At 43.2% G+C, this 24,940-nt stretch overlaps 1 protein-coding gene across 1 annotated transcript in view; it reads right to left on the reverse strand.

Moving 5' to 3' along the window:
• Positions 1 to 24,940, reverse strand: part of OBSCN (obscurin, cytoskeletal calmodulin and titin-interacting RhoGEF) — a 301,647-nt gene that overhangs the window by 100,995 nt on the left and 175,712 nt on the right. The window contains exons 52-60 of the mRNA XM_044676976.1: positions 16,309 to 16,581; positions 11,465 to 11,768; positions 10,964 to 10,967; positions 10,345 to 10,617; positions 5,634 to 6,906; positions 4,696 to 4,974; positions 2,534 to 2,612; positions 1,061 to 1,185; positions 267 to 464 (exon numbers count right to left, since the gene is read on the reverse strand). Coding sequence (XP_044532911.1) covers positions 267 to 464; positions 1,061 to 1,185; positions 2,534 to 2,612; positions 4,696 to 4,974; positions 5,634 to 6,906; positions 10,345 to 10,617; positions 10,964 to 10,967; positions 11,465 to 11,768; positions 16,309 to 16,581 — 2,808 coding nt within the window. The remainder of the gene's footprint in view (positions 1 to 266; positions 465 to 1,060; positions 1,186 to 2,533; positions 2,613 to 4,695; positions 4,975 to 5,633; positions 6,907 to 10,344; positions 10,618 to 10,963; positions 10,968 to 11,464; positions 11,769 to 16,308; positions 16,582 to 24,940) is intronic.

Below are 24,940 nucleotides of genomic sequence, written 5' to 3' on the forward strand. Positions count from 1 at the left end.
CAGACTTTGGGAGACAGTGAAGGACAGAAGGGCCTGGTGTGCTATGGTCCATGGGGATCACGGAGAATGGGACATGATTTGAATGGCCGAACCACTCCAAGGACCCTTGGGGATCCAGACTGCCACACAGGACTCGTTTGTGAATTGGTTAGTAACTGAATTCTGCTGATAGATATTGGGCCCCTTCTAAAAAGACAAACAATGACAAAGACATGCTGGGTCAAAGGTCCCATGCAGGCAGTGCTAGAGCTCCAGGACTGACTTACTCTGGACCAGCAGCCGGGCAGAGGAGTAGGCAGAGCCCACAGCATTCCTGATATAGGCAGAATACTCTCCAGCATCTTCCTTTGTGATATTGTGGATTTCTAGAGTGTGAACGGTCTTCTTATCAGTCTTGAGAATCCGGGAGGAGGTAGATAAGGGCTGACCATCCTTGAACCAGTAGAGCCGGGGCATTGGGTACCCTGAAATCAGAGAATACACTCAAGACCCATATCTGGGGGGAAGCAGGTCTCTAGAAATGGCACTCTGGCATGTACAGTGTCTAAAAGCTGGGGCAACCACCTCATGTTCATCAAAGCCAAGAGGAAGAATTATTAAGAAGAGTAACAAAGACTATTTGACTGTAGATGAGTCATTTCCCTTCTCTGTACTTCAGTCCCCTCATTTGTAAAATTGATGGTATTAGAGTAAACAAGCTCTAACATCCCCCTCAACTGTGACATTCTGTGTTCTAGGTTCCTTTCAGCTTGGATAGTCTTCAAAATCGAAATGGTAGAATTTCAGGGCAGGGTTAAATCAGAGTAAGATTTGGGGGTAGGGAGGACCTCTCTGTCCTCACTTGCATCACCCCAAGAATCATCTGCTCACTTCACCTACAAATCAGGCTGACCTTGCACACAGTTCACTTGAAGAGATGGCCAAAATTCAGTCTATTAATAGCAGAAAGCCGGACTCCTAGAACTTCCCTCCACACTTTACTGCTTTCTGGGAGTCGTTGGGTAGACAGCTTGGAAGGTATGGTGTTGAAAGTCTCCTATCATGGAGGTTCCAGCCTCACCTTTGACCTTGAGGTGGAATTTAGCCAGCCGGGCTCCCGGGGCCACTTGGATGTCCTGGAGCTCCTCTAGAATTTGGGGCAGCTGACCTTCCTCTGCAGTTGACTCTGCACCTTCTTGTTCTCGACTGATGGGTGATTGGTTAGCAGGAATCACAGGAGGCAGTCCAGAAAAGTGACCCACCAACCCCAACCCCAGAGAGGAAAGGAAACAGAAAATCAGGGTTCTGGAGAAGAGAATGGCTGGTGGAGGTGGGGCTAGGTGGGATTGATAGGGGTGAAATGAAGACTAATGTGGGTTTTTTTACCAGACAGTGAGGGATAAGTTCTTGTCTATCATTTAACTGACCCTGTGAAATATTTGTTAAGTGAATGAATGAAATCCTCCTCTAACAGGTTATTGAGGCATGGAGGTGACTCTGGTTTTCCAAGATTGTGCTGGATATAGGTTTTCTTGAGATGGAGACACTGTGAATATGATTCTGATGACAGATTGTCTGCTGCCTAAGGGCTGGCCTAGCTAAGTAGAGAGAAATCCATCACTAGCCCTTTAGCCACTAGCGGGTCATTGCTGTTCTATTGTCCTGATTATCGTACTGGTACCTAGTATAAATTAAAAAAAACCCAAGAGAGACCTCCAGCCCATTGGATAGGAAGAACTGTACCCCTAATCCCTAACCCCTGCCCCATGGAGGAATAATGGAAAGAAATTAATAAGAACTGAGTGAGGGGCAGCTAGGTGGCTCAGTGGATTGAGAGCCTGGTCTGAAGGTCCAGGGTTCAAATCTGGCCTCAGAAACTTCCTAGCTGTGTGACCCTGGGCAAATCACTTAACCCCAGTTGCTTAGCCCTTACCCTCTTCCACCTTGAAACTAATAATATACAGTATTAGTTTTAAGGTAAGAGTTTAAAGAAAAAAGATGAACTTCATGTTATCAGGAGGTGGTAATGGCCTGATTTTTTTTTTAGCAATGGAGGAAATGTCAGCATTATTGGGATCATGAATGCATGGAAATAAGAATGAATGAAGTGCATGGCACCCTGAGGCCATATTTAGGGCAGACAAGCAGAGCTAGGACTGAGTGGGAGGATAATATTGCAGATCAGACTTTCTTCTCTGTGAACACCTTTCCACAGTCCTCTCTGCTGGATCACTCTCAATGTCTGGGACCCTAATCATGGGAACGACTCATGGAGAGTTGAGAAGAAATCCCAAATCCTCCTCTTCCTTCTCTGTGTTCTGGATTCTAAGCCGTTTTTTTCAGCTCAACCAAGTTTGTCAGTTTTGAAAGTAAAATTGTAGAATTTCTTTCTCCTCATCTCCTTTCTCCTCTGTTTCCTTTTTGCCCTCATTATAGACAATAGGATCATCCCAAACCCCAGGCATCTAGCTTGCTAGCCTTTGACTATCTATGCTATTGTCCCAATAGCCCTCTTGCCCCCATAATCCTTGCTCAAAAGGAAGCTCTTTATTACCTGGACAGGTAGCCCTGAGCACTGAAATAGGAAGAAGTCTCCGTAGCATCAGCTGCTGTATCGTAGTCCGTACTTGTCACTGGGGGAAAGAAGAGAGAGGGAGTCCTGGGTAAGAGCCAGGGTCTCAAACTGGAACCATTTTGCCCATCTAGGTGTTAGCTAACTGCATGAATATTGAACCTTTGCATCTCAGCACCTCAGGAAAGGGAATAAAACTGGGACCATAGAAAGGTTTTATATGAATAATAATTACATTTCAGGAGGGAATTATTTAAAGCACATTTTATGGATGTCTTTTATTTTCACATGAAGTTCATTCTGGGGGGAATAAAACAAAAACAAAACTATGTGTGATGTTAGCTGACCCTTTTGATTTTTGCCTCACCAAAAGATAGTGCTCGTCATCCTTCTCTGAGGCCTCTCACTTCATAGGATTGAAAGGAAGGACAAGAACAGCTCCCCCGTGGCCCATCTTTCTCCCCCTCCCCTGTTACAAGACCTCAGCACCCAGGTTGGTGGCTTTTTGCAAGGGCGTTTGTCATGTCTCACATCACTTCCCTCTATGCATTCTACACAAAAACCTGGGCAACTTTTCCTTCCCTTTACAGTCCCACTTTGACTCCCTATTCTTGGACTAGAACATCCTGCTCCCTCTTTCTCTTCACCTACTGAATGACCATTCAGTCTGGAAAGCCCTCCTCCAATGCCACTTCCAGGAAGCCTTCCCTAAACCCCAAGTCATGAATAACTGTTCCCTCCTTCAGTTCTATGTGGCATTTTGCATCTGATCTACTAATCATGAGTTATTCTGTATCCTAATCACCTCTTCATGTCTTATCCCCTTAAAGATACCTTCTTCAAGATAAGAACTTACATAAACTTTGTATCTCACAGAGAGTGCCCTGAATGTAGTAGAAGCTTAATAAATCTTTCTTTAATTGAATTAGATATTGTTTAATAAGTGCATTAGAGAAGTATGCAGTATTATTCCAAGGAGGAAGGCAGTTACCAATGGAGACATCAAGGAAGGCTTTCTGGAAGAGGAGGCATTTTTGGTTGGACTTGAAAGGATGGCTAGAAATTCAAAAGGTGGAGGTGCAGAGATTATTTCCAGCTTAGGACACATATGCCTAGGCAGGAAGGTAGGTAGGAGAGAACAAAGGGCTCATCTGGTAAGTTGTGAGAAGTTCATTGAAATTACAGCACAGAATGTGCATAGGACAGATGTGAGCTATGCTTGTAAAGGTGGGGGAGGGATCTGATGAGGAAGAGCCTTGAATGTCAGAGAAAGCAGCACGGAAGCCCCTTCTCTCCACTCTGCCCTCATTCAGACTCCATTGCCTTCGCTTCCTAATTGGTTTCCTTGTTTCCAGGGTCTCCCTTCTCCAATCCAGCCTTCATTCTGCTACCAAACTGATCTTCCTAAAGCCTAGCTCTGAGCATGTCATTCCTCCATTCCAAACCTTTTCTCTAGAATAAAATGTAAAATCCTCATAAGTCTCAGCTTCCCTGGAAGCTCGTCCTGCGCACGAGACCTTCCACGATCCTTTTGGGTTTTGTTGCTCTACTAGACACAGATGGCTTTATACGTAGATAATCTACATAGGTGCTACGTGTCTATGCATATTGGTACTATGGAGAATACATATTCCTTTATATACTTTGTATGTAGAGGCTGCATGTCCTCAGCAGAAAACTGACTCCTGAAGAACAGGAAATATTAATGTTCATGTCTTAGTATCCTCGAGCGCAGAGCCCTGCAGGTAGGAGGCACTGAATAATGCTCGTTGAGTTAAATTGCCTGCGATAATTAAAGTGGTGAGAGCCCTGGGATGGAAATCAGAAAGGCTGGCTTTGCTAACAACTTGGCTAATTGCTACTTGAGAGATCTCGGACAAATCCCTTTCATCACTTGTTAAATGATGGGAATTGGACTAGAAGATCTCCGAGGCTTTTTCCAGGCTGAATCATATGAGGTCGTTACTTAATAAACAACAGAGGAGATGAGCCCTCTTCCCAATAATCTTACTTTGTCTTGGAGCTTTTCCTTTCAACCTGCTGCCTTTTCTTCTTCTTGCAGCTCTCCTTCCCTGTGCCCTGACAGCATCCCCTGCTCCCTTTCCTGGCTACCCTCCTCCTCACTCCTCTAAGCAGTGACTCACGGTCTACACGGAGCTCAGCCTTGGTAGAAGAGACACCCATGCTGTTCTCAGCCAGGCAGCGGTAGACACCCATGTCGGCAGGTACCACAGCTGTGATGATCAGTTGGTGGCCACCTTGCTGGTCCTCATTGATCATATAGTGGTCATCCTCTTCTAGCACCTTGCCATCTTTGAACCAGCGCACGCTGGGCACTGGTTGGCCAGCCACCACACAGTCAAAGCTCACAGGATAGCCATCCTGTACTTCTTGGTTCTGTAGCTCCGTCAGGAAAACAGGGGCTGAGCCAGAGGAGAAGATGGACAGATTAAAAGTAAAGAGATGATTCTCATAATGCCTCCCCTCCACATCAGCGTGATCCGTTGGGTTTTAATTCAATTCAATAAATTTTTATTTTTTAAACATTTTTAATTTTTATTAAGTTTTTAATTTTTATTAAGTATATGCTGTCTGCAGAGCACTGGGCTAGGTGCTAGTTAACAGTTTATAGTTAAGACCAAAGTCTGGAGTTAAAAAAAGGTGGGGCATAAAACATATACTATCATAGAGTATGACTATATAATATATCATCATATAAGTACATTAGAATTGGGCAAATTAAGTGCTGAGATACCAGGGTGGAAAGGACTGAGAGTCATGGGAGAAGACACTGTATTTTGTCCCTTTGTGGCTCTGAGGCCCTAAGGACAGAATGAAAGAAGAGATCTACTTAGCATAATGGAGGCTGCAAGGTCCTGGGTCCAAGGAAGGATCAAGTTTCATGGCCTTCCTGGACTCTCCTGATGGGAAGAACATTCCCTGTTTGGGCAGGATCTGGAAAATGCTGGGGAGAAGAGCTTCCACTGATCCGGGCCAGTGACTAGGCCAGCTTTGGTCTGAAAGGGGAGGCCAACACCACCTGTGGCCACTGGGGAGCAGGGGGCTTTCTCTAGCTACCCACCTGTGTCAGAGGTCATCAGCATCGAAGGGTGCTCCTTGGGGGCTGTGGGGAAGGCGAGCTGGCCGGCTGGGGCTGGTGCCACCTTCACGATGCGCATCTCCACCTTGCGGGGCCCTTGCTCCAGAATGTCGATCTCCACCAGAATGCCCAGGGCTGCAAACATCTCCTGGAAGCGAGTGGTTGCCTGGCGGGCCTCGTTGGCAGTCTCAAACCGGATGTAGATATAGCGGTCATCTTCCCGGTAGGTTTGCCAGTCACTGGGCTCCTCCAGGTCCACACTGCCCTCCTCGGCGCTGAGGAAGAGCTCCTCGTCGGACACTTCTGAAGTGGCCTTGGTCCGGAAGAGACGGTGCAGTCTTCGGGCGGCCCGGCGGAAAGCGTCATCCACTTCGCTGCCCGATGAGCTCTCCGCCTCGCTCTCGGCCCCGCTGGTCACGGCAGTCCCAGTTACTGTCACTCGGGCGCTATGAGAGATGCGACCGAACTTGTTGGTCACCTGGCAGGTATAGCAGCCGGCGTCACTGGCCTCCAGACCAGTGACCAGCAGGGAGCAAGTGCCATCGCCGTAGTTGTCGATGTGGTAGTGCCGTCCGTCTGTGAGCTCTACTCCGTCCTTGAGCCAGGATGTCTTCACGTCTGTCTTGCTGACAGCCACGCACTCTAGGTGCAGGGAGCCTCCTGCTTCCACTGTGATGTCCCCAAAAGTATCCCGGAAGCTGGGACCCTCATTTTGCTTCATCTCCTTTCTCACCTTGTAGCCCTTGAAAGCGGCCTGGATTTTTATGGCCGCCTTATCCATGGAGGGGTCCTCCAGAAGCTCAGCGGTCAGGTCGCCAGGTAGCTTAGGGGTGGCTGCAGGCTCAGCCTCGGTCTGCTCCCACGGTTTCCTGGGCTTGTTTGCAGGGGCGGCCCCAGGGGCCTTGGCCTTGCTCCCGGGCTTTCCTGCCTTTTTGAGGTAGCTGACGAGGGACGGGGTGCCAGCCCGGGACTCGTCATCAGAACTGGTGTGTGAGAGGTCAGCCTCGCCTGTGCGGGTTAGCTCGTCGGGAGTGGAGTAGCCCTCAGAGAAGTCCTGGACGGCTTCCTCTACTTCTCGCCTTAGCTTCTGCAGCCGCTCATCCTCCTCCGGCAGCTCGCTGATTGAGTCCAGAGTGGGCTCCCGGCTCATGCGGCGCTTTTTGGCGAGAGCTTCCCACAAGAGGTGCAGGTCACCCTCCTGGGCTGCCTCAGGGGGCAAGCTGGGCTGGGCAAGGCCATCAGACAAGGCCTCTGTCTCGGGGGCCTGGGATGCTGCCACTGGGGAGAAGAAACACAAGGAGGAAGGAGTTGGTCAGCAGGCAGACCTCAAGGAAGTGTCCTAGCACATGAGGTAGAGGGTCCACATCAACACAGTTCCTCCTTTCAAGAAACTACCCAAATCGTGTTACCAATGGAAGAAAGGCGTGTGTTATTACTTTTGGATGACGTCTTATTTTTCTTTTGGGTCTCTTACATGCTCTGTTGTAAATTTTACACACTCACTGATGCTCTGTCAAACTGAATGTATTAATATCATTAATTATTAAGGAGGAAATTCCACTCTATTCAATCTCATATTCTTAAAAAAAAAAAACCCAAACCCTTACATTCTGTCTTAGAATTGATACTAAGTACTGGTTCCAAGGCAGAAGAGAGGTAAGGGTTCAACAGTTGGGGTTAAATGACTTGCCCAGGGTCATACAGCTAGGAGGTATCAGAGGCCAGATCTGACTCTCTCCACTGAACTACCTAGCTGCCCTTCTATATACTTTTTTTTAAACCCTTACCTTCTACCTTAGAACCAATATTGGTTCTAAGGCAGAAGAGTGGTAAGGGCTAGGCAGGGGGGTTCAGTGACTTCCCCCAGTTCACACAGCTAGGAAGTGGCTGAGGTCAAATTTGAACCCAGGACCTTCCATCTCTAGGCCTAGTTCTCAACCCACTATGCTCCCCAGCTGCTCCCTTTCTCTATACTTTTTAATAAAGCACATACCGTATATAGATCAGTGATTCCCAAAGTGGGCACTACCACCCCCTGGTGGGTACTGCAGCGATCTAGGAAAGTAGTGATGGCCACAGGTGCATTTATCTTTCCTATTAATTGCTATTAAAATTTAAAAAAATTTAATTTCCAGGGGGCTAAATAATATTTTTTTCTGGAAAGGGGGCGGTAGGCCAAAAAAGTTTGGGAACCACTGGTATAGATCATCGTGCTCACTCCTAGAAGTGATATACAATTTAGACCAGACAGGGTTCCTGACCTCAAAGAATTTCCAGCTGGAAAGAGAGGATAAGACTGTCATTTCGTAGCCAATGAGCATTTATCAGGTGCTTCCTGTGTGCAAAGCCCTCTGCTGGGGAGAAGCTCATTTTAGATATAATGATCCATGACCTCCTCTAGTTATGTGTCACATAAACAGAAAACTATTAAAAAAAAAAAAGCTGGTAATTGTGCCAAAGAAGTCAAAACCAAGTACTAATGGACGTTCTAGGGTGGGAACAGCCATGCTCCGTGGGATGATGGGGGACGTCCATTGGTCCAAAAGTCCTAAAGGAGGCGGCATCGGAGCCAGACCTCAGAGGCTGGAGCCCGGAAGAAGGAGGGTGATGGCACTCCGGGCACAGGGAGGAGAGTGAACAAAGCTATGGAGCCTCCCACTGGGAGGACTCCTGCGCATTCCAGGCTGCTGCAATAGGGCATACTGGAAGTGTCCATAGTGGGGATCTTCTTTCTCTCTTCTCAGATTTTCCCAGAATCCTTTGCCCGGATCTCTTCTTTACCCCATCCCACTGATGCTATAGCAGGTTTCCCTAGATAGGTCTATTTCTCTTAGTATGTGACAGGCTCTGTGAAGGCAGGGGCTGCCGTCATCCCATCTTTGTGTATTTGGTGACTGGTGTGGTGCCTTCCCTCTGTACAATACCTGCTTAATAAAGGTTTGTTCAGTGGAATCGAGAAAGGTTGGATGAAGAGAGTGACACCACACCAGGAAGGGGCTTAAAGACTAGGTTGAGTTTGGCCCTTAGCCAGGAAGCAAAGGGGGAGCCACTGAGGGACTTGTGAGTCTTGTTCAGAGTCATGAGGGGACCAGATTTATGCAGAAGGAAGCCTTGGTCTGGCAGTGAGCGAGGGTGCTGGACGCTAAAGAGTGTAGTGAATTTGGGGGAGCTTTCTAGGAGAGATGATCTTGAGTTACCACTGAAAGGAGCCAAAGCTATGGATCCTACTCTTATCTTTTCCTCCAGAATGCACAAGGAGCATAATCTTTGGAAATATATACCTCATTGGACAAGACATTGAGTTTCATCCTAGTGACTGATAGACTGACTTTGCTCTTCCAGGACCAACTTAGCTAAGAATAGATAGACATATTGCCATGAATTAGAGTGATCTCTAGGTGAGGAATTCTTTGGCTATAACAACTCATGAATCAAAAATTTGAACCTGGTTCCTCTGACTCAAGAACCAGTGCTCTTCCACCATTTATGAGAGAGGTCAGAATGACCACAAGAAGCACAGAGACTGGACCCAAAGGACATCGGTGGAGAACAAAGGACACAGAGGTAGTTTGGTGTAATGGGAAGATTCATGGGCTGAGAGGCAAGAGAATTGGCTCCAATTATCCTTCTGACTCACTATAAGACATTAGGTAAGTGACTTCTACTCTGTGAGTTCTTCCACATGTAAAAAAGAGGGTCACTAATCACAAACTCATATTGACCTCACAAATAGTGAAGATAAAAGTGCAAGGATTAATCATCCCATGTTATAGATAAATAAAAATGAGTCACAAACAGGGAAATGATTTGTTTAAGGTAATGTAGTGAATGGTAGAAGTAGGACTAGTAGTCAAGTCTTCTGTTGTGGCCCCCATGGATTGCAGTCAGATGTCACATATCCACAAAACTTTCTCTGGTCCTCCTCAAATAGAATCGATTGCTCCCCATATTTATTTTACCTCTTTGTCTTTTGCTGTTATTCTCGCATACCTTAAATTACTGTAATTTTTTGTTCATGTTTTATCTACTCTATTTGGCCAGGATCCCAGTGAAAGCGGGGACCATGCCAACTTCTTTGGATCTTCCCCAGCCCCTAGTGTTGTGCACATAGTGGAAAGGAAGGAAGGCAACAATCATTATTAAACACTTACTATATGCCAAGCACTGTTATAAATACTTTACAAACACTATTTCACTTGACTCTCACAACAACCTTGGGAGGTAGGTGCTATTAATTTAACAGATACTCATGGAATATTTGTTGAATATATGAACGAATGAATGAATGAACTCATAAGTGAATGAAAGGGTAAATGAGTGAATGAATAAATGAAAGAACACATGAGTGGGGGCAGCTAGGTGACTCAGTGGAAGAAAACCAGGCTTGGAGATGGGAAGTCTTGGGTTCAAATATAGCCTCAGACACTTCCTAGATGTGTGACCCTGCACAAGTCACTTAACCTCAATTTTCTAGCCCTTACATTCTTCTGCTGTAGAGCAGATACTTAATGTTGATTTTAACACAAAGATAAAGGTTAAAAAAAAGAATACACGAGTGCACATTTAACTGAATGAATGAGTAAATTAAGAAATACCTGAATGAATAAATTAATGACTAAATAAGTTTCTTCTGCAATATTCAAGGTGCTTTTGTCCCCTCTCCACATATACCATATAACATATAAGAATTCACAGGCATACCTTCAAAGGAGGCAGCAGCTGGGGCCTTGCTGCTAGTGGAGCTGCAGGTGTAGGAGCCTTGGTCATCAGGCTGGAACCCATGGATTACTAGTACTTGCTTCTTGCCTTTGGAGATAAGCTCATAGCGGCCTCCAGGTTGGATCACCTCATTTCCTTTCCTCCAGGTCACCTCCTGCATCTCACCTACCACCTCACACTCCAGGTGAGCTTCCTCCCCAACCACCACCATCTTGCTTACTGAGGCTGAGGCAACTGCCTCTACAGGCTCTGCAAGGAGACATATGGACAATGTTGTTGATGCAATGGTGCCCCAAGGGGAGCCCCTGTGCCATGTGGGAAAGACCTCAGGCTCTCAGTCAGTACTAAACAGACTTTAGTTTTCTCATCTCTAAAAGAGTGAATATAGTCTGGGTTTGCACCTAGCTCATACTGAAGGGAAACCTGTCTTTTCCTTTAAGAATGGGGTTTTCTGAGGGTGGAGACCGAGTACCCTTCCCAGTGTCTAGCTCCCAAGACAATATGTTCCTTGCTTTTCAAGGGTCTGATCAGGTCATAGGCTAGATGTCTGTCTGTCTGTGAGCAAAGGAGAGAAATATTAGAATTCTGACTACGGCACTTAGAGTAAGTAAGGAAAGCAAGATATCTATGGTTTTCATCTCAACCCTCTCCAAAGTGGAGACTGGAAAGCATTTTCGAGCCTTGCTGTAAAGGGCATTTAGGAGAGAGAGAGAGAGAGAGAGAGAGAGAGAGAGAGAGAGAGAGAGAGAGAGAGAGAGAGAGAGAGAGAGAGAGAGAGAGAGATTGGCCAGAAATCAGAAACCAGATCTCATAAGACAGAGACTAGAAGAACACCAAAGAATTATTTGGTCTGACCTTATTCATTAAGGAAGGTAAGATATTTTTAATTGGATTTTATGAATGATGTCACTGAGTGGAGGCTCCTCAGGTTTACATTTGCAAGTATGTGGGAGTTCAACAAGGGCAGAGCTGAGATTTCAACCCAGGTCTGGTGTAAAGAAGAAAGAGAAGGTAGAAGATGGAGGAGGAAAGATAAAGGCAACTAGGAGGACAAAGACAAGGGGGAAAAAAAGGACAATGAGGAGGAGGATGGCATGGAAGGCCACTCACCAAGCTTTACAGTCTGAGGCAGGTGCACGGGCTCTCCTACGCCTGCCTGACCTACAGCTGCGATTCGGAAGCGGTAGGGCTGCCCAGGGACCAGGTCGCTCACCACACACTCAGTCCCTGGGATCAAGTCTTTGTAGCATGGCTGCCATTCACCTGTCGCCGTCTTCATTTCTACCTTGTACCCAAGTAGGCCAGCACCGCCATCACTCCCTGGTGCTGCCCACGACAAGGTCACTGAGTGGCCACTCTGTTTTACTACCTCGGCATCTTCGGGAGGCTCAGGGAGGCCTGGAGGTGACAAATTGGAGCACGTAAGGTAGGTTGTCTAGAGAGCTGGGCATCCGGGGAGCCTCCCATCAGAATCTCTTGGTTGTGGGGCCCTACAAAAAGGCTGTGGCTCTGAGTTCAGAAGACATAGGTTCAAGTCTCTGTTCTGTCTGCCACTTAGCAATGGGATTTGGGCCATCTAATTCACTTTATCTTCTTGGTCCTTATCTTCTTCATCTATAAAATGATGCTAATTAGAGCTAGTTCACAGAGTTGTGGCAACATATATCAAGGGTTTTGTAAGTCACCAAAAATGCTATATAAATATGAATTTTACTTCACCAATAAACAATTGTTCTGGAGATTTTTTTTTCTGGAAAGAAATTTTAACTAAAGAAAACTCGATTACTCTGTAATCTGAATGAGACACCATTGCTATGGTTTTCTGCCACAATTTAGCATTGATAGGGTCCTAGAAGAAGGAGACAGATGTGTAGGGAGGCTGTGAGGGGAGGGGAAATTAAAAAGAATGGAAGAGAAAAATGCATTTCTATATCACCTACTATGTGCCAGGTACTGTGCTAAATGCTTTACAAATATTATTTTATTTGAGCTTCACACAACCCTGTGAAGTAGGTGCTATTATTATCTCCATTTTAAAGTTGAAAAAAATGGAGGCAGACAGAGTTCAAATGGCTTGTCCATGGTCATCCAGCCAATAAATGGCTAAGGTGGGATTTGAACTCTGGTCTTCCTGTTTCTAGACCCATAGTTCTATCCACTGTGCCACCACTCTGAAAGAGGAGGTGTGGAGATACCAACTTACTAACTTTACCTGAGGCCAGCACTGATTCTTGAGGACACAAAATCATAGAAAGTTAGAGCTGGAAAGGACCTTAGAAATCAACAAAGGAGTAAATTGAGACCCAGCAAGGGATGCTATTGACTTTCACAGGGTCACATAACCTATTAGTCATCAGTTAGGATTAATACTATTCACAGATCCTTCACCTCGGGTCCTCTCATGTGGGACTATTGTTCCAGGGTCTCTGTTCCTGCTCTCCTTTATCCCCGAAGCATTGTTTCTAGTGTCACCCCTCCCATTCAGTAGAGTTTGTCTTAATTACTCATGTTATTTTCATATAATAAATGACAAAACTGATTTGAAGGAACTTTTGTGTTATTTGTTCTAAGCACTTAAATTGGTTACCGAGTTCACCTGTTTCTAAGAAAATATTTTCTATTTCATGCCTGGGACGTACAAAGAAAGGAGGGAAGGAAGAGAGGCAGGGAAGGAGGGAGGAAGGGAAAGTAAAAAAGAAAAAGAGAAAAAGAAAAGGAGATAGGAAGGAAGAAAGAAGGAAGGAAATAAAGAAAGAAAAGGAGAGAGGGATGAAGAAAGGAAAAGAAGGAAGGAGGAAGAAAGGAAAAGAAGGGATGGATTTATTAGCACCTATTATGTTCCAGGAACCATGTTAAGCACATTACAAGTATTATCTCATTTGAGGCATTTAATTAATATTTGTTCACTGACTAAAATCAAAGCTATGGACTGCTATCCACTTATGGAGACTTGGACTTAGAAATTAGAAATACTTTGACTTAACAAACCCTACATAGTTCTCAAGAATAGTTCAGTCCATTAAATACTGAGATTTCATCAATCTCTCGGTCACTTACTAGCAGTTTGACATTGGAAAAGTCACTTCCTCTCTTGGTCTTGGTGTCCTCACTTGTAAAATGAGGGAGTTAGTCTACTTTGAGGATTCTTAACCTAGGATCCATTGACTTGTCTTAAAAATATTTTGATAACTATATTTCAATATAATTGATTTCCTTTGTAACCCTATGTATTTTAGTTTATGCATTTAAAAAAATGATTCTGAGAAGAGGTATATGAGCTCTACCAGACTGCCATAAGGGGTCTATGACAAAAAAAGTTAACAACTCCTGGTTCTGATGATCTCTAAAGCCATATTAGCAACCCAGAAAGTCCATTCTCTATGTTCTAATGTCTCTTCCAGCTCTAACATTTCACAGTCTAACCTCTTTTCTAATCTTAACATTCTACATTTTTTGTTGTATGGTCCCTCCAAGTTTCTATATTCTTTGATTCTGTAGCTTGATAGGAATTGATTTGCAAGTAGTCCTAGGCCTATAACTGTGTACTTGGATACCAATAGCATTGATTATATCACTTTTATATTATTGCTAAAAATACACATTTTGGTGGCTAACTGGCTACGTGCTTCACCATTATTAAAAATAAAAATTCATGCTGTCCAAATACATATGGATTTCTGGTCACATAGTCTATTATGGAAAAATGTGGATTCCCTTGGTTGGAAGGGACCTTGAAAGTAATTTAGTCCAACGTCCCCAGTGTCTTATTGAATCTTCACTAGGAAAACTTCCATATATTCATTCACTGTGATAAAAGATCAGTAATCTCTAGGGCTGCCACAAACCCCAACCTTTCAATTGTCTCAAAGCAGATCCCTGGGCTTAAAGTATATTCTCACAGACATGGAGTATACTGCCTCTGGAAGGTGTCAATACCATGTTCCCAGAGGCCTCCAAGCAGAGAATCTGAATGATCACTTGTATTATAATGTATTTAAGATGGTATAGAAAGGAAGAGACTGTGATTAAAGTAAGACCTAAACTAAATGCCCTCTAAAGCCCATTCCACTCAATCTCTATGACTGAATTAAATGTGTTGCCTTGGTAAAGACTGAGTTTGCCATCTCTTAGAAGTCTCCAGGCAAAGAGAGTCTTACAATGGTTGGGGAAGCCCTAGAGGGGACTAAGGATCAGATATAGGTTGGATTAAGCTACTAGGAGGTCCTTTACTGTTTTGAGAGTCTATTTTGTGCATTCCTGTGGCACGGCCGCCTATATCCTGCATCCTCCCTACGTTCTTCTTCCTTCCACTTACTGATCACAGACAGCTTGGCCGAGGCGACAGCGTCTCTGGCTGCAAAAGTCACCTCCCCAGCGTGGTGGGGCTGGGCATTCCTGAGGAGCAAGATGTGGTGGCTGCCGTCAGCTTGGATGGCCCAGTCCTTATCTGGATGGATTTCCGCGCCGTTGATGTACCAGGTCACCTCGCTGACAGGGACCGTCTCGCTGAGCACACAACCGAAGGTGGCTTTGGCACCCACCTCGACCTCCATATCGAGCAGAGACTCCAGGAACTCCAAACGCCAGCCTATTGTGAAAATATGCTTTTAGATGTCTCCGGCACGAGCAGAGCTGCTTTACACTCAGCCTTAAGGCTCCTTATGGCACTTGAGAGCTCAAAGGGAGATAGTTGGGCAGAGGGGGAGTCGCTGTACATGCATACATTTTGGGTCTTCAGGGTATTATCCTGGAAAATAGACCCCTAGAAAGCAGTCCTAGCTTTTTAAAAAAATGATTCACCATTTCCTTTATTTGTACAAAATAGTGAATAATCATACCCTGGCTGAGAAAAAGTAGTGGTTTAGGGTTTAAACAAGTCCTTCTGTCCTGAAACATCTATTTTGAAGGCTTGGGACTAGAAGCCCAGTTCAATGAGGGACTAGAGAATTTGTGGTTATTAGTGGGGAGTTGCCTCACCACCTATGTGGTCACTGATAAAAATGCCATTTTTTACATTAACATGTGCTTTTATATGTCTAGCTGTACAGTGATAGATAGACAAGGATATGGAACAAAGATTTATTGATCGAGACAGCATAAAAGGCTCTGGGGATCTGCTATGTCTGTATTGTGATTGGGTATGTCTGTTTGGCCAGTTGGGGTGTGTATACTTGAATGGAAGTATCTACAGAGGCCAGCTTGTATGTATCTGTATTGTAACAGAATCTGTCTGTGAAGCTAATTTGTATGTATTTTTTGGGTTGGTTGTGTATACTGCACGGATTATTGGTATGTGAATATTGGTATTGTCCAAACAAATATGGATTTCTGATCACATGGTCTGTTATTGTAAAAATATGGATTCCTTTGGTTGGAAGGGATCTTCTAAGTAATTTACTTGTGTAGGTCAAGTAGAAGGCAATAATATAGGTATATATATATATATATATATAATATATATATATATATGGTGTGCATCTGTGTGTCCGGTTGATATATCCATATTGGGAAATGGCATTTCTATATTATGGCTTTACTCCTAGATGCCACTGAGTTGGTTGGTAGCACTGATTGGGTGCATGGACCACTATATTTTCCATCAGCCAATTAAAACCTCTCCAAGGAGCCAAGATTGTATGTATTATGATCCAGATGAAATTACTCCTGCCTTTTCCATGATATTAGGGGCCCTGATCCAATCTGGGAATCAGAACCAGGATGGTACTTTGAATCTGACAGCTTTCTCTCCCTACACTAGGATTGGCTATATCTCTGCCATTTCCGTCTCTTTTAGAGTAATCCATTCCAAAGGCTTCCCTTCCACATCTAAACGAATTTGTTTTAAGGACCCACTGATGATCATTTCCCATCTTCTCTGCTTCCCCTTGACCACTGTCAGAGCTGAAACGTACCTCCAACTGCCCGCGCTAATTAATACCTTTGACGGTCAGAAAAGCAGAAGTGACCATATCATTGGCTAGGAAGGTCACTCGGCAGCTGTCCTGCGGAGTCAGGTTCTTCAGCAGGAGCAGGTGCCTCCGGCCATTTTCAAAGTAGACCATCTCAATATTTTCTGAGGTTTTCACCGGTACGTCATCCATCAGCCAACTGTGATTGGCAATTTCTGGCTTGGCAAGATGGCACTCAAATAGGGCCTCGCCTCCTTCCACCGCCTCCACATTCTCCAGGCCCCGGACAATGGTGTTCTTGGCTGGGGTGAGGGAGACACAATCAGCCAAATGCTGAGTCCTATCTGGCTCATTGGCAGTGTCAGACATCCCAAATGAACAGCAATGATAACTTCTACTTCCATAGTGATTTAAGATTTACAAAACCCTTTTCTAGCAACAACCCTGTGAGATAGAGTATAAAGGCATTATCCCCCTTTTATTGATGACATGTACTTAAAAAAACCCCAAACCCTTACCTTTCCTCTTAGAACTAATACTGTTTGTTGGTTCCAAAACAGAAGAGAGATGAGGGCTAGGCAATAGGGGTTAAGTGACTTGCCCAGGGTCACATACCTAGGAAATGTCTGAGGCTAGATTTGGATCTAGGACCTCCAAGTATCTAGGCCTGGCTCTTAATCCACTGAGCCATCCATCTGCCCCCTGACATGTTACTTCTGAAAGAATGTGAGTTTCTCAAGGGAGGGAACTGATTCATTTTGGTGTCTGTGTCCCTAGCCTCACAACTCAGAGGCACGTAATAAATCTTTGTTCATTGATTGATTGGGGAGACTGAGTTTAGAACTCCTTGAGGGCAATGGATGTTTGCTTTTTGTCTTTGTATCCTTAGCCCCTCTCATTTGTAGGAAAGAAGTATTTAAAGGATATTTGCTGAACTGAATTTATTGTTGATATATCGAGTGACTCGCCCAATGTCAGAGCCAGCACAGGTCTCCAAAATTCTTTCTAATATTCTAGATCAGGGGTTGGCAACGTATGGCTCTCGAGCCATATCTGGCTCTTTTGAGGGCCAGATATGGCTCTTTCTGCAGGATCCATAAAGTCCATTTTTTTCAGGTGCTGTTACAGGAGCCGCACTGTGAGCACTGTACAGCTCTCATGAAATTACATTTTAAAAAATGTGGCGTTTATGGCTTTCACGGCCAAAAAAGTTGCCGACCCCTGGGCTAGACTATGTTTTCTATATTTTAAAACTCTAGGTTAACTAATCTACATCTCAGGGCTCCATGATAGAAGGTACCTGGGATATAGTAACGGTTATGTGTATGTTATACTAACTTTGGTAAAAGGAAGCCCAGTGAGTATGCACTGAGTGTCTGCCTTTTGCCTCGTTCCTCTGAGGAATACAAGAAAAGGGAATGGGATGGTGGAAAGAGCATTATATCTGGGTCAGAAGTCTTGGGTTTAGGTCTTGGCTCTGACACCTACTTTGTGATCTACAGTAAGTTATTTAAAACTTTGAGTCTCAGTTTCGAAATATCTTAAAAATGGAATAATGATGTTCACATGAGAATCACTGCATGAGAATGTTCACGAGACCTGCATGAGAATTTTAAAATTCTATTTCATTCAAACTAGGCAGAATTTTACAGAACAAGAAATTGAGGACAAGAAAAGGGAAGCCCAAAGTTATAGTTAAAAGGAATATTAAACACTATCTAGTCTGAGAAGGGACTGTGTTTTAAAAATACTAATCTTCCTGCAAATAAGGAGATAGGCTAGAATATAAGTTTCTTGGAGGCAGGAACTCTTTGGCTTTTGTCTTTGGATCTCGATTACCTAGCACAGTGAATTCTTTGCATATAATAGCCATTTAATAAATATTTGTCAAATTGAATTTTGTGTAAGGAGACTTAAGGGACTTAACCAAAGTCACACAGATAGAAAATGGCAGTCAGGATTAAAACCAGATCCTCTGACTCCAAAGCCTGTGATCTTTCTCTATACCATACCACAGTGTCTCTGAAAGAGATGAGGAAACAAGAATTGAACCCAGGTCCTTGGGATCCAATCCTTATGACTTCACCATGCTACCATTCCAATTTCACAGACCTATTTGGAACAAAGTACTAGGTAACTCGTAGAAGGTTAATGAGATATGAAGCAAATTAAGGTCCCATGTCAGGAAAATCTTCCTAATAGTGCTATTTTCCAGTGGAATGGGCTGCTTTGGGAGGTAGTAGGTCCCCCTCATTGGAGGCCTTCCAGCCAAGGATAGTAAACTGCTCACCAGGTAGATTATAGTCAAGTATGAAGTGGAAAGGCTCTTATTAATGGTGGAGCTGGAAAAGGATTCCAGGGTCATTTCCACTGTGCTTCTTGAAGAACAAAAGTATGGAGGCAGGATTGGCCATGAGCTGAAAGGTTCTAAGTCCCTATTATGAAATTTGTGTCATTTTTCAGCTTTATATCTATTCCGGTACCCTGTACAGTACCTTAGACACAGTGCACAGACATCATCATCCATCATCATAATTACTAGCATTTATATGGCAACTACTATGTGCCACAAAATGTGGTGAGTGCTTTAAAAAATATTATCTTATTTGTCCCTCAAAATACTTGGAGAGGTAGATGTTATTATGATGCCCATTTTAAAGTTGAGGAAACTGAAGCAGTTAAGTGACTTGCCCAGGGTCTCTAAGGCTTTATAGTTTGTGCTGGATTAAATAGTTCTGTAAGTGACAACAAAGCCTAGGGACAGGTCAGTAACATCCCAGGATGTCCTAAGGCCAGAGGAGTAGCGTACAAAGGAATGGAATGTTGATGTTTAATGAAAACATCTGTGGAGAGTTATACCCAGGAGGAGGCAGAATTTATGTACAGGGCGCAGAACATGCGCTTTTGCACCCACCGATTGCTGGTGATTTAGAATGGCCCAGAAATATTGTTAGAATATCAATTCCCTGGGGGCCTGACCAATTCAGCAAACATTGTGTGAAATCACATGTCCGTCCTCTGTCCTCATCTTGCATCTCACTGTGTACCTGAAGCAATCTTTATTAATTGTATTAATTTGATCAATTATAATATTTATAACAACCTGCCATAATTATAATCAATGTAAATTATAATTATTTATTAATTATATTAATTATGGAATTTCCCTTTCCTCTAACGAAGAAACAGCAACAGAGAAGATAAAGACCTATGTCAAGAACAAATGAAAAATGCATGCATGTGATTTTCAGTGCTTGGCCCTCTTCTCTTCTTTGCCTTGGTGTCTATAACCTCAACTCTTGTCTAAATGCAAATGATTTCCAAACCTACATCACCACCTTGGACCTCTCCCCCAAATTCCACTGACAAACTGCCTACTGGATAGCTCTACCTGAATGTCTCACTGGAATCTCAATATATCCAACACAAACTTCACATTCTTTGTCCTTTTATCTTCCTCTGGCTTCCTCATCTTTGTTGATGGTGCCACTGTTCATTCGGAGAACTAGGGAGTTATCTCTGATGCTCTCTCTCCTTTAAAATCCAATCAGTCACCCACTCTAGTCAATTCTCTTTCTTACCATTCTTAATCCCACTGTCACCAACAACAACCTAGTTGAGGATCTCAGTACATCTTTCCTTGACTATATGTCCCATTTCTGTTTCTTACAGAAAGATGCCTTCCTCTCCCCTCACCTCAAGACCTAGAATCTACCTTGAGGAGAGGTGGAGAAGGTACGTGAGTGAGAAAGTACTGCACAAAATCAGGAGATAGTGAGTGATCTTGGTTTGGCTAAAGGGAAACTTATACAAAGTTGGCACTATATAAACACCAGTTATCTCTATTATTATTATGCATCAGAGGTGCTTAACAAATGTTTGTTGAACAAATGAATTATTTTAAAAATCTTAGTCATAAGCTTTCAGGACTGGAAAGGATCCTAGAAATTATGAGATTATACGTTTAGAGTGGAAAGTGACCTCATCTAGAGGGGCAGTTAGCGAGGTAGCAGAGTGGATAGTGTCAGGTCTGGAGATGGGAGGATTTGGGTTCAAATCTGACCTCTGACACTTCCTGGCAGTGTGACCCTGGGCAAATCACTTAACCCCAAATGTCTAACTCTTTCCATTCTTTTGTTTTAGAATTGATACTAAGAAAAAAATTTGATAACTAGGCAGAAGGTTAGAGTTAAAATAAAATAAAAAAAAGACATCTAGAACAACCAGACCCAGAATGACCTCAGTTTACAGATGAGAAGTAAGATGACACACCCAAGATCATATGGTTAATAAGTGGCTATCACAGGATTTCAACCCAGTTCATTTTCCCTATTCCTCTCCTTTTCAAGAGGAGAAAGCCTAGGTGCAGAGTAGGAGAATAACTTACTAAGGATCCCACAGATAATAATAAAGTCAGGATTTGAATTCCATTTTTCCAACTCAAAAGACAACTTGCTGTCCACTTTCACCATAAAGAGTACCTTTATAGCATTTATTTCATTATCAGCAGTTCTTTTTATAAATTAAATCTTATGTTTTAAGTGGCTAGCAGAGGGAGAGGAGGAGAGCAGGGCTTCCACTCATGGTAGGGGCCTCTGGAATCCAGCTCAGTTAGACACGGGACAGCTCTTCATTCTCTTATTCTCCCCTTATTCTCCCATCCATTCTTTGTTTTTTCTTTTCTTTTATTGTCCACCTTTCTTTTTGCATTTAATTTTCTCCTCTGTACTTTTCCACTCTCTTTTCTCTGACCCCTTCTCTTACAAGGATATGCATTTTGATATTGCTAGATCTGTGATTTTTCATTACTACAGATCCTCCCTCCATTTCTGTGTGTTTTCATAGACACATGCATTTAAAACTTCTATATTTATATTGTCACTATTTTTAAATGAAAATGATGAAGGATTTTTTCCTTTTTATTTTAGATGAGGAGCTAGGTAAAGAGACTCACAAATCAGCTGAGAGCTTAACAGTCCAGGGGTGTCATTCTCATCTTCCTGTCTGCTGTGGCCTTGGAGACCTTACTAAGCATCCCTCAGTAAGTTGGCTTTACTTCTCGCATCCTAACTCTTGTTTTGATGTCTGCTTTCTAAAGCCTTTTAGTTCCTAGAAATAGGAACCACCTCCTTCATCCACCTATATAATGGTCTCACAGAAGAGAGCGAGTTAGATTATTAATTAAGGTGATGTGAATGACAATTCTTTTATCAAGGATTAATTAATTTCCTTATACATAAACTTATTCATGTCATTCCTATGCTCAAAATCCTTCTGTGGTTCCCAGTTGCCCAGCAAATAAAGTTCAAACTCCTTTGCCTGGTATTAAAGACACTTCATAATTGAATGCTCCTTTTCTTCCTAGCTTTGGTTAATACCATGTGCCTCCCTACATTCTATTCTTTGGCTAGACTTGGCAATTCTCTGTCCTTTGAGTATGCGCTCTGCTCACCTACCTTTATGCACTTATTCCTACTGTTTCCAATGCCTTAAATGCCTTTCTCACCTTAAATGCTTTTCTTTGAAAGCCCAACTAACATGCCATCTCCTCCAGGAAGCCTTCTCATACCCCTCCACTATGTCAAAGATAATGATCTTCTCCTGAGATTTTACATAACACTTTGTTCTGCACTCCTTTCATATATGAAAGAGAAACATTATTCAGTTATTCATGCATATGCCCTTTTACCCTGGGCAGGGCTGGGAATATGACCCCCATGGAGAGCAAGGACCATACCTCATCCAAATGGTTCTCTTCTGTATACACTTAATAAATGTAGCCTGAGATCTTAAACTAGGGCAGAAAAACAGAAAAGTACCTCATTTTTTTGCCTCTACCAATACTCCTACTAGGTTGGCATAATCTCTTCATCTCTCAGATCCTCAAGTTTCTTGCCTATAAAATGGAGATGCTGATTTTCCTAAATAAGTGTCCCAAAGAGCTGTTATAAGGGAAGTTTCCTTACAAACCTCATATCAATGTGAGTTATCGTTATTGGACCCAGAATGAGTTCATGCCCTTGGGGAGGCCTGTATGGATCTGGGATATAAAGGACTGGATAGAGGAAGAGGAGATGTTTAGGTTGTGCCAAGAGGGGGGTTGAAAATATTTAGGAAATCTCCTTGTTCAAAAGGAGTAATAATATAATTCCTACTTCTCTTATCCCTTAAGGGCTATAAAGTGATTTCCTTATAGCAACCCTGTGAGGTGGGCAATGCAAGTATTATCAGCTTAATTTTATTGATCAGGGAAATTGAGTTTGGTGGATAGTTGAATTTGGTGACTTTGGATGGTTTTCCAGAGTCTAAGTCAGAAGAAATGAGAATGATTCATCTCACACTTAGCTGGGAGATTCTGAGGACAGTTGTTGGAAATTTCTGGGTTAAATTTAGTTTCAAGGACCTGAGCAGCTTTTTAATTTTAAACTCTTATCTTCTGTCTTAGAATCAGTACTGTGTATTAGTTCCAAGGCAGAAGAGAGGTAAAGGTTAATGGGGGTTAAGTGACTTGCCCAGGGTCACACAGCTAAGAAGTGTTTAAGGCCAGATTTTAATCTGAGACCTCCCGTCTCTAGGCCTGGCTCCCAATCCATTGAGTCACCTAGCTGCCCCTACCTTTTTGTTTCTGTATCCCTGTTGCTTAGCACAGTGCTTGACATATAAAAGGTGCCCAATAAATATTTGTTGATTGATTGCTCAATACCTTGAAAAATCATCATTCTAGTTTCCTAAATATTCATAATGGTTTAGGCCCTTCATTGGGCCACTTTGTGAGCATTTCTTCCCGTCTCTTCATCATAATTCCCTCTCTATTTCCTTTCCAAACCCTGTTCCCTTTAGGAAGCCTTCCTTAGCCAAGTGCATTTAACATTGATTGGGAAGGAGGATTTACGGTCTGTGGAACCAAATGGATTTGGAGTCAAAGGATTCGAACTCAAGTCTTGGCCCACCTAGTATGTGATGTTGGACAGGTCATGTACCTTCTCTGGACCTCATCTAGTCTATTAAATGGGGAGAACAACGTTTGCACAACTAGGCTCTTGTGAGGAAAGTTCCTTCTAACCCTTAAGGCATTAGAGGAATGAAATAATTCACCTTGTCCCTTTGTGATGAGGTGAGAGGCTGTAATCAAAGTTTCCCAAGATTCTAGCAAAGCTTTAGAATTTTCACAAGGATCGTGTGAAAATTGAAATAGACACAGTCTAGATCATGGTACAGTTAGGTCGAATTAGAACTGTTTGGATGGCTGGACTCCAAGGCTGGATGGATGTCGACCTGGAGAGAGTTCTCTAAGCTAGAGATCTCTTTAACATTTTTTATCAATGCCTTAGATGAGTGCTAGAGTAGAAAGAATACTAGATTTGAACTTGGAAGACCTGTATTTGAGTCCCAGCCATTTACCACTTGTATGACTTTGGGCAAGTCACAACCTCTCAAGTTTCCTCACTGAAAAATGAGGAGTTTGGATTAAATGATCTCAGATCTCTCCTTCAGTGATAGTGACTGTGCTTATGGGCACAGCTTTCATTACATTAACTCATATTTATGGGGGCTTTGCCTTCTTTTAAGTATTTTTACATCTTTTTTTCCTGTATATGTCTTGTATTACTTTTACTTTTTTTTACTGTATTTTTATTATTAATTTATTTTTATATATTGACATAATATACAAATATATAGATATAGTTATGCTATCATCAATAAATTGTTAATTTATTAATAATTATTGTATTAATTTCTTAGACTTTTGCTTAGTTGTTTCAATTGTTTCTGACTCTGTGATTCTATTGGGATTTTCTTGGCAAAGATAATGAAGTGATTTGCCATTTCTTTCTCCAGCTCAGCTCAGTTTTACAGAAAAGGAAACTTGAGACAAACAAGATGAAGTGACTTGCCCAAGGTAAGCATCTGGGGCCAGAACTGAAGTCAAGAAGATGAGTCTTCCTGACTCCAGGCCTGGCACTCTCTCTTCACTATGCCAGCTAGAAGCTTCCTAAGGACAATAGCCATATCTCTCCCCCTACCCTTTCAGGCTGTAAGCATCCAACTCCCCTATTTTTGTTGAAGGAATTTCATTCCTCCAGATCTGCTGCCTCAGACTCTTCACTCTTCCTTCCTCACCCATCCGTTGCTCCTTCTTGTCAATTCTACCTCCTTAGCATCTGTCCCTTTTGTCTCCACTCACACAGCCACCACCCTAGGTCAGGCTCTCATCACATCTTGCCTGAACGATTACAGCAATAACCTCCTAGCTGGTCACCTTACCTCAAGTTTCTCCCTCGTCTAAACCAGCTTCTACCCAGCCGCCATATTGGTATTCCTTAAGGATAAGTCTGACCATGACATTCCCTTGCTCAAAAGACTCCATTGACTCTCTGTGGCCTTCAGGATCAAATACAAAGTCTTGTTTGGTATTTAAAGCCCTTTATGATTAGGCTCCAGCCTCTCTTTCTCTTCTTTCCATAAACCATGATCAGTTAAGTTGGCCTGCTGTCTGTTCTCCATATACGACATTCATTTCCCATCCTTGGAATGTACTCCCACCAATCCCTCCTTGTCTTCTCTTCTGACAGTCCCAAGCTTTTGTCAAGGCTCAGCTCAAACACTCCCTCCTATGAGCCAGTTGTTAGTGCCCCTTCCCAAGAATCTGTTCCATATTTA

Source organism: Gracilinanus agilis, chromosome 1 (assembly GCF_016433145.1).
Source record: "Gracilinanus agilis isolate LMUSP501 chromosome 1, AgileGrace, whole genome shotgun sequence".
In the NCBI taxonomy this organism is placed as follows: Eukaryota; Metazoa; Chordata; class Mammalia; order Didelphimorphia; family Didelphidae; genus Gracilinanus; species Gracilinanus agilis.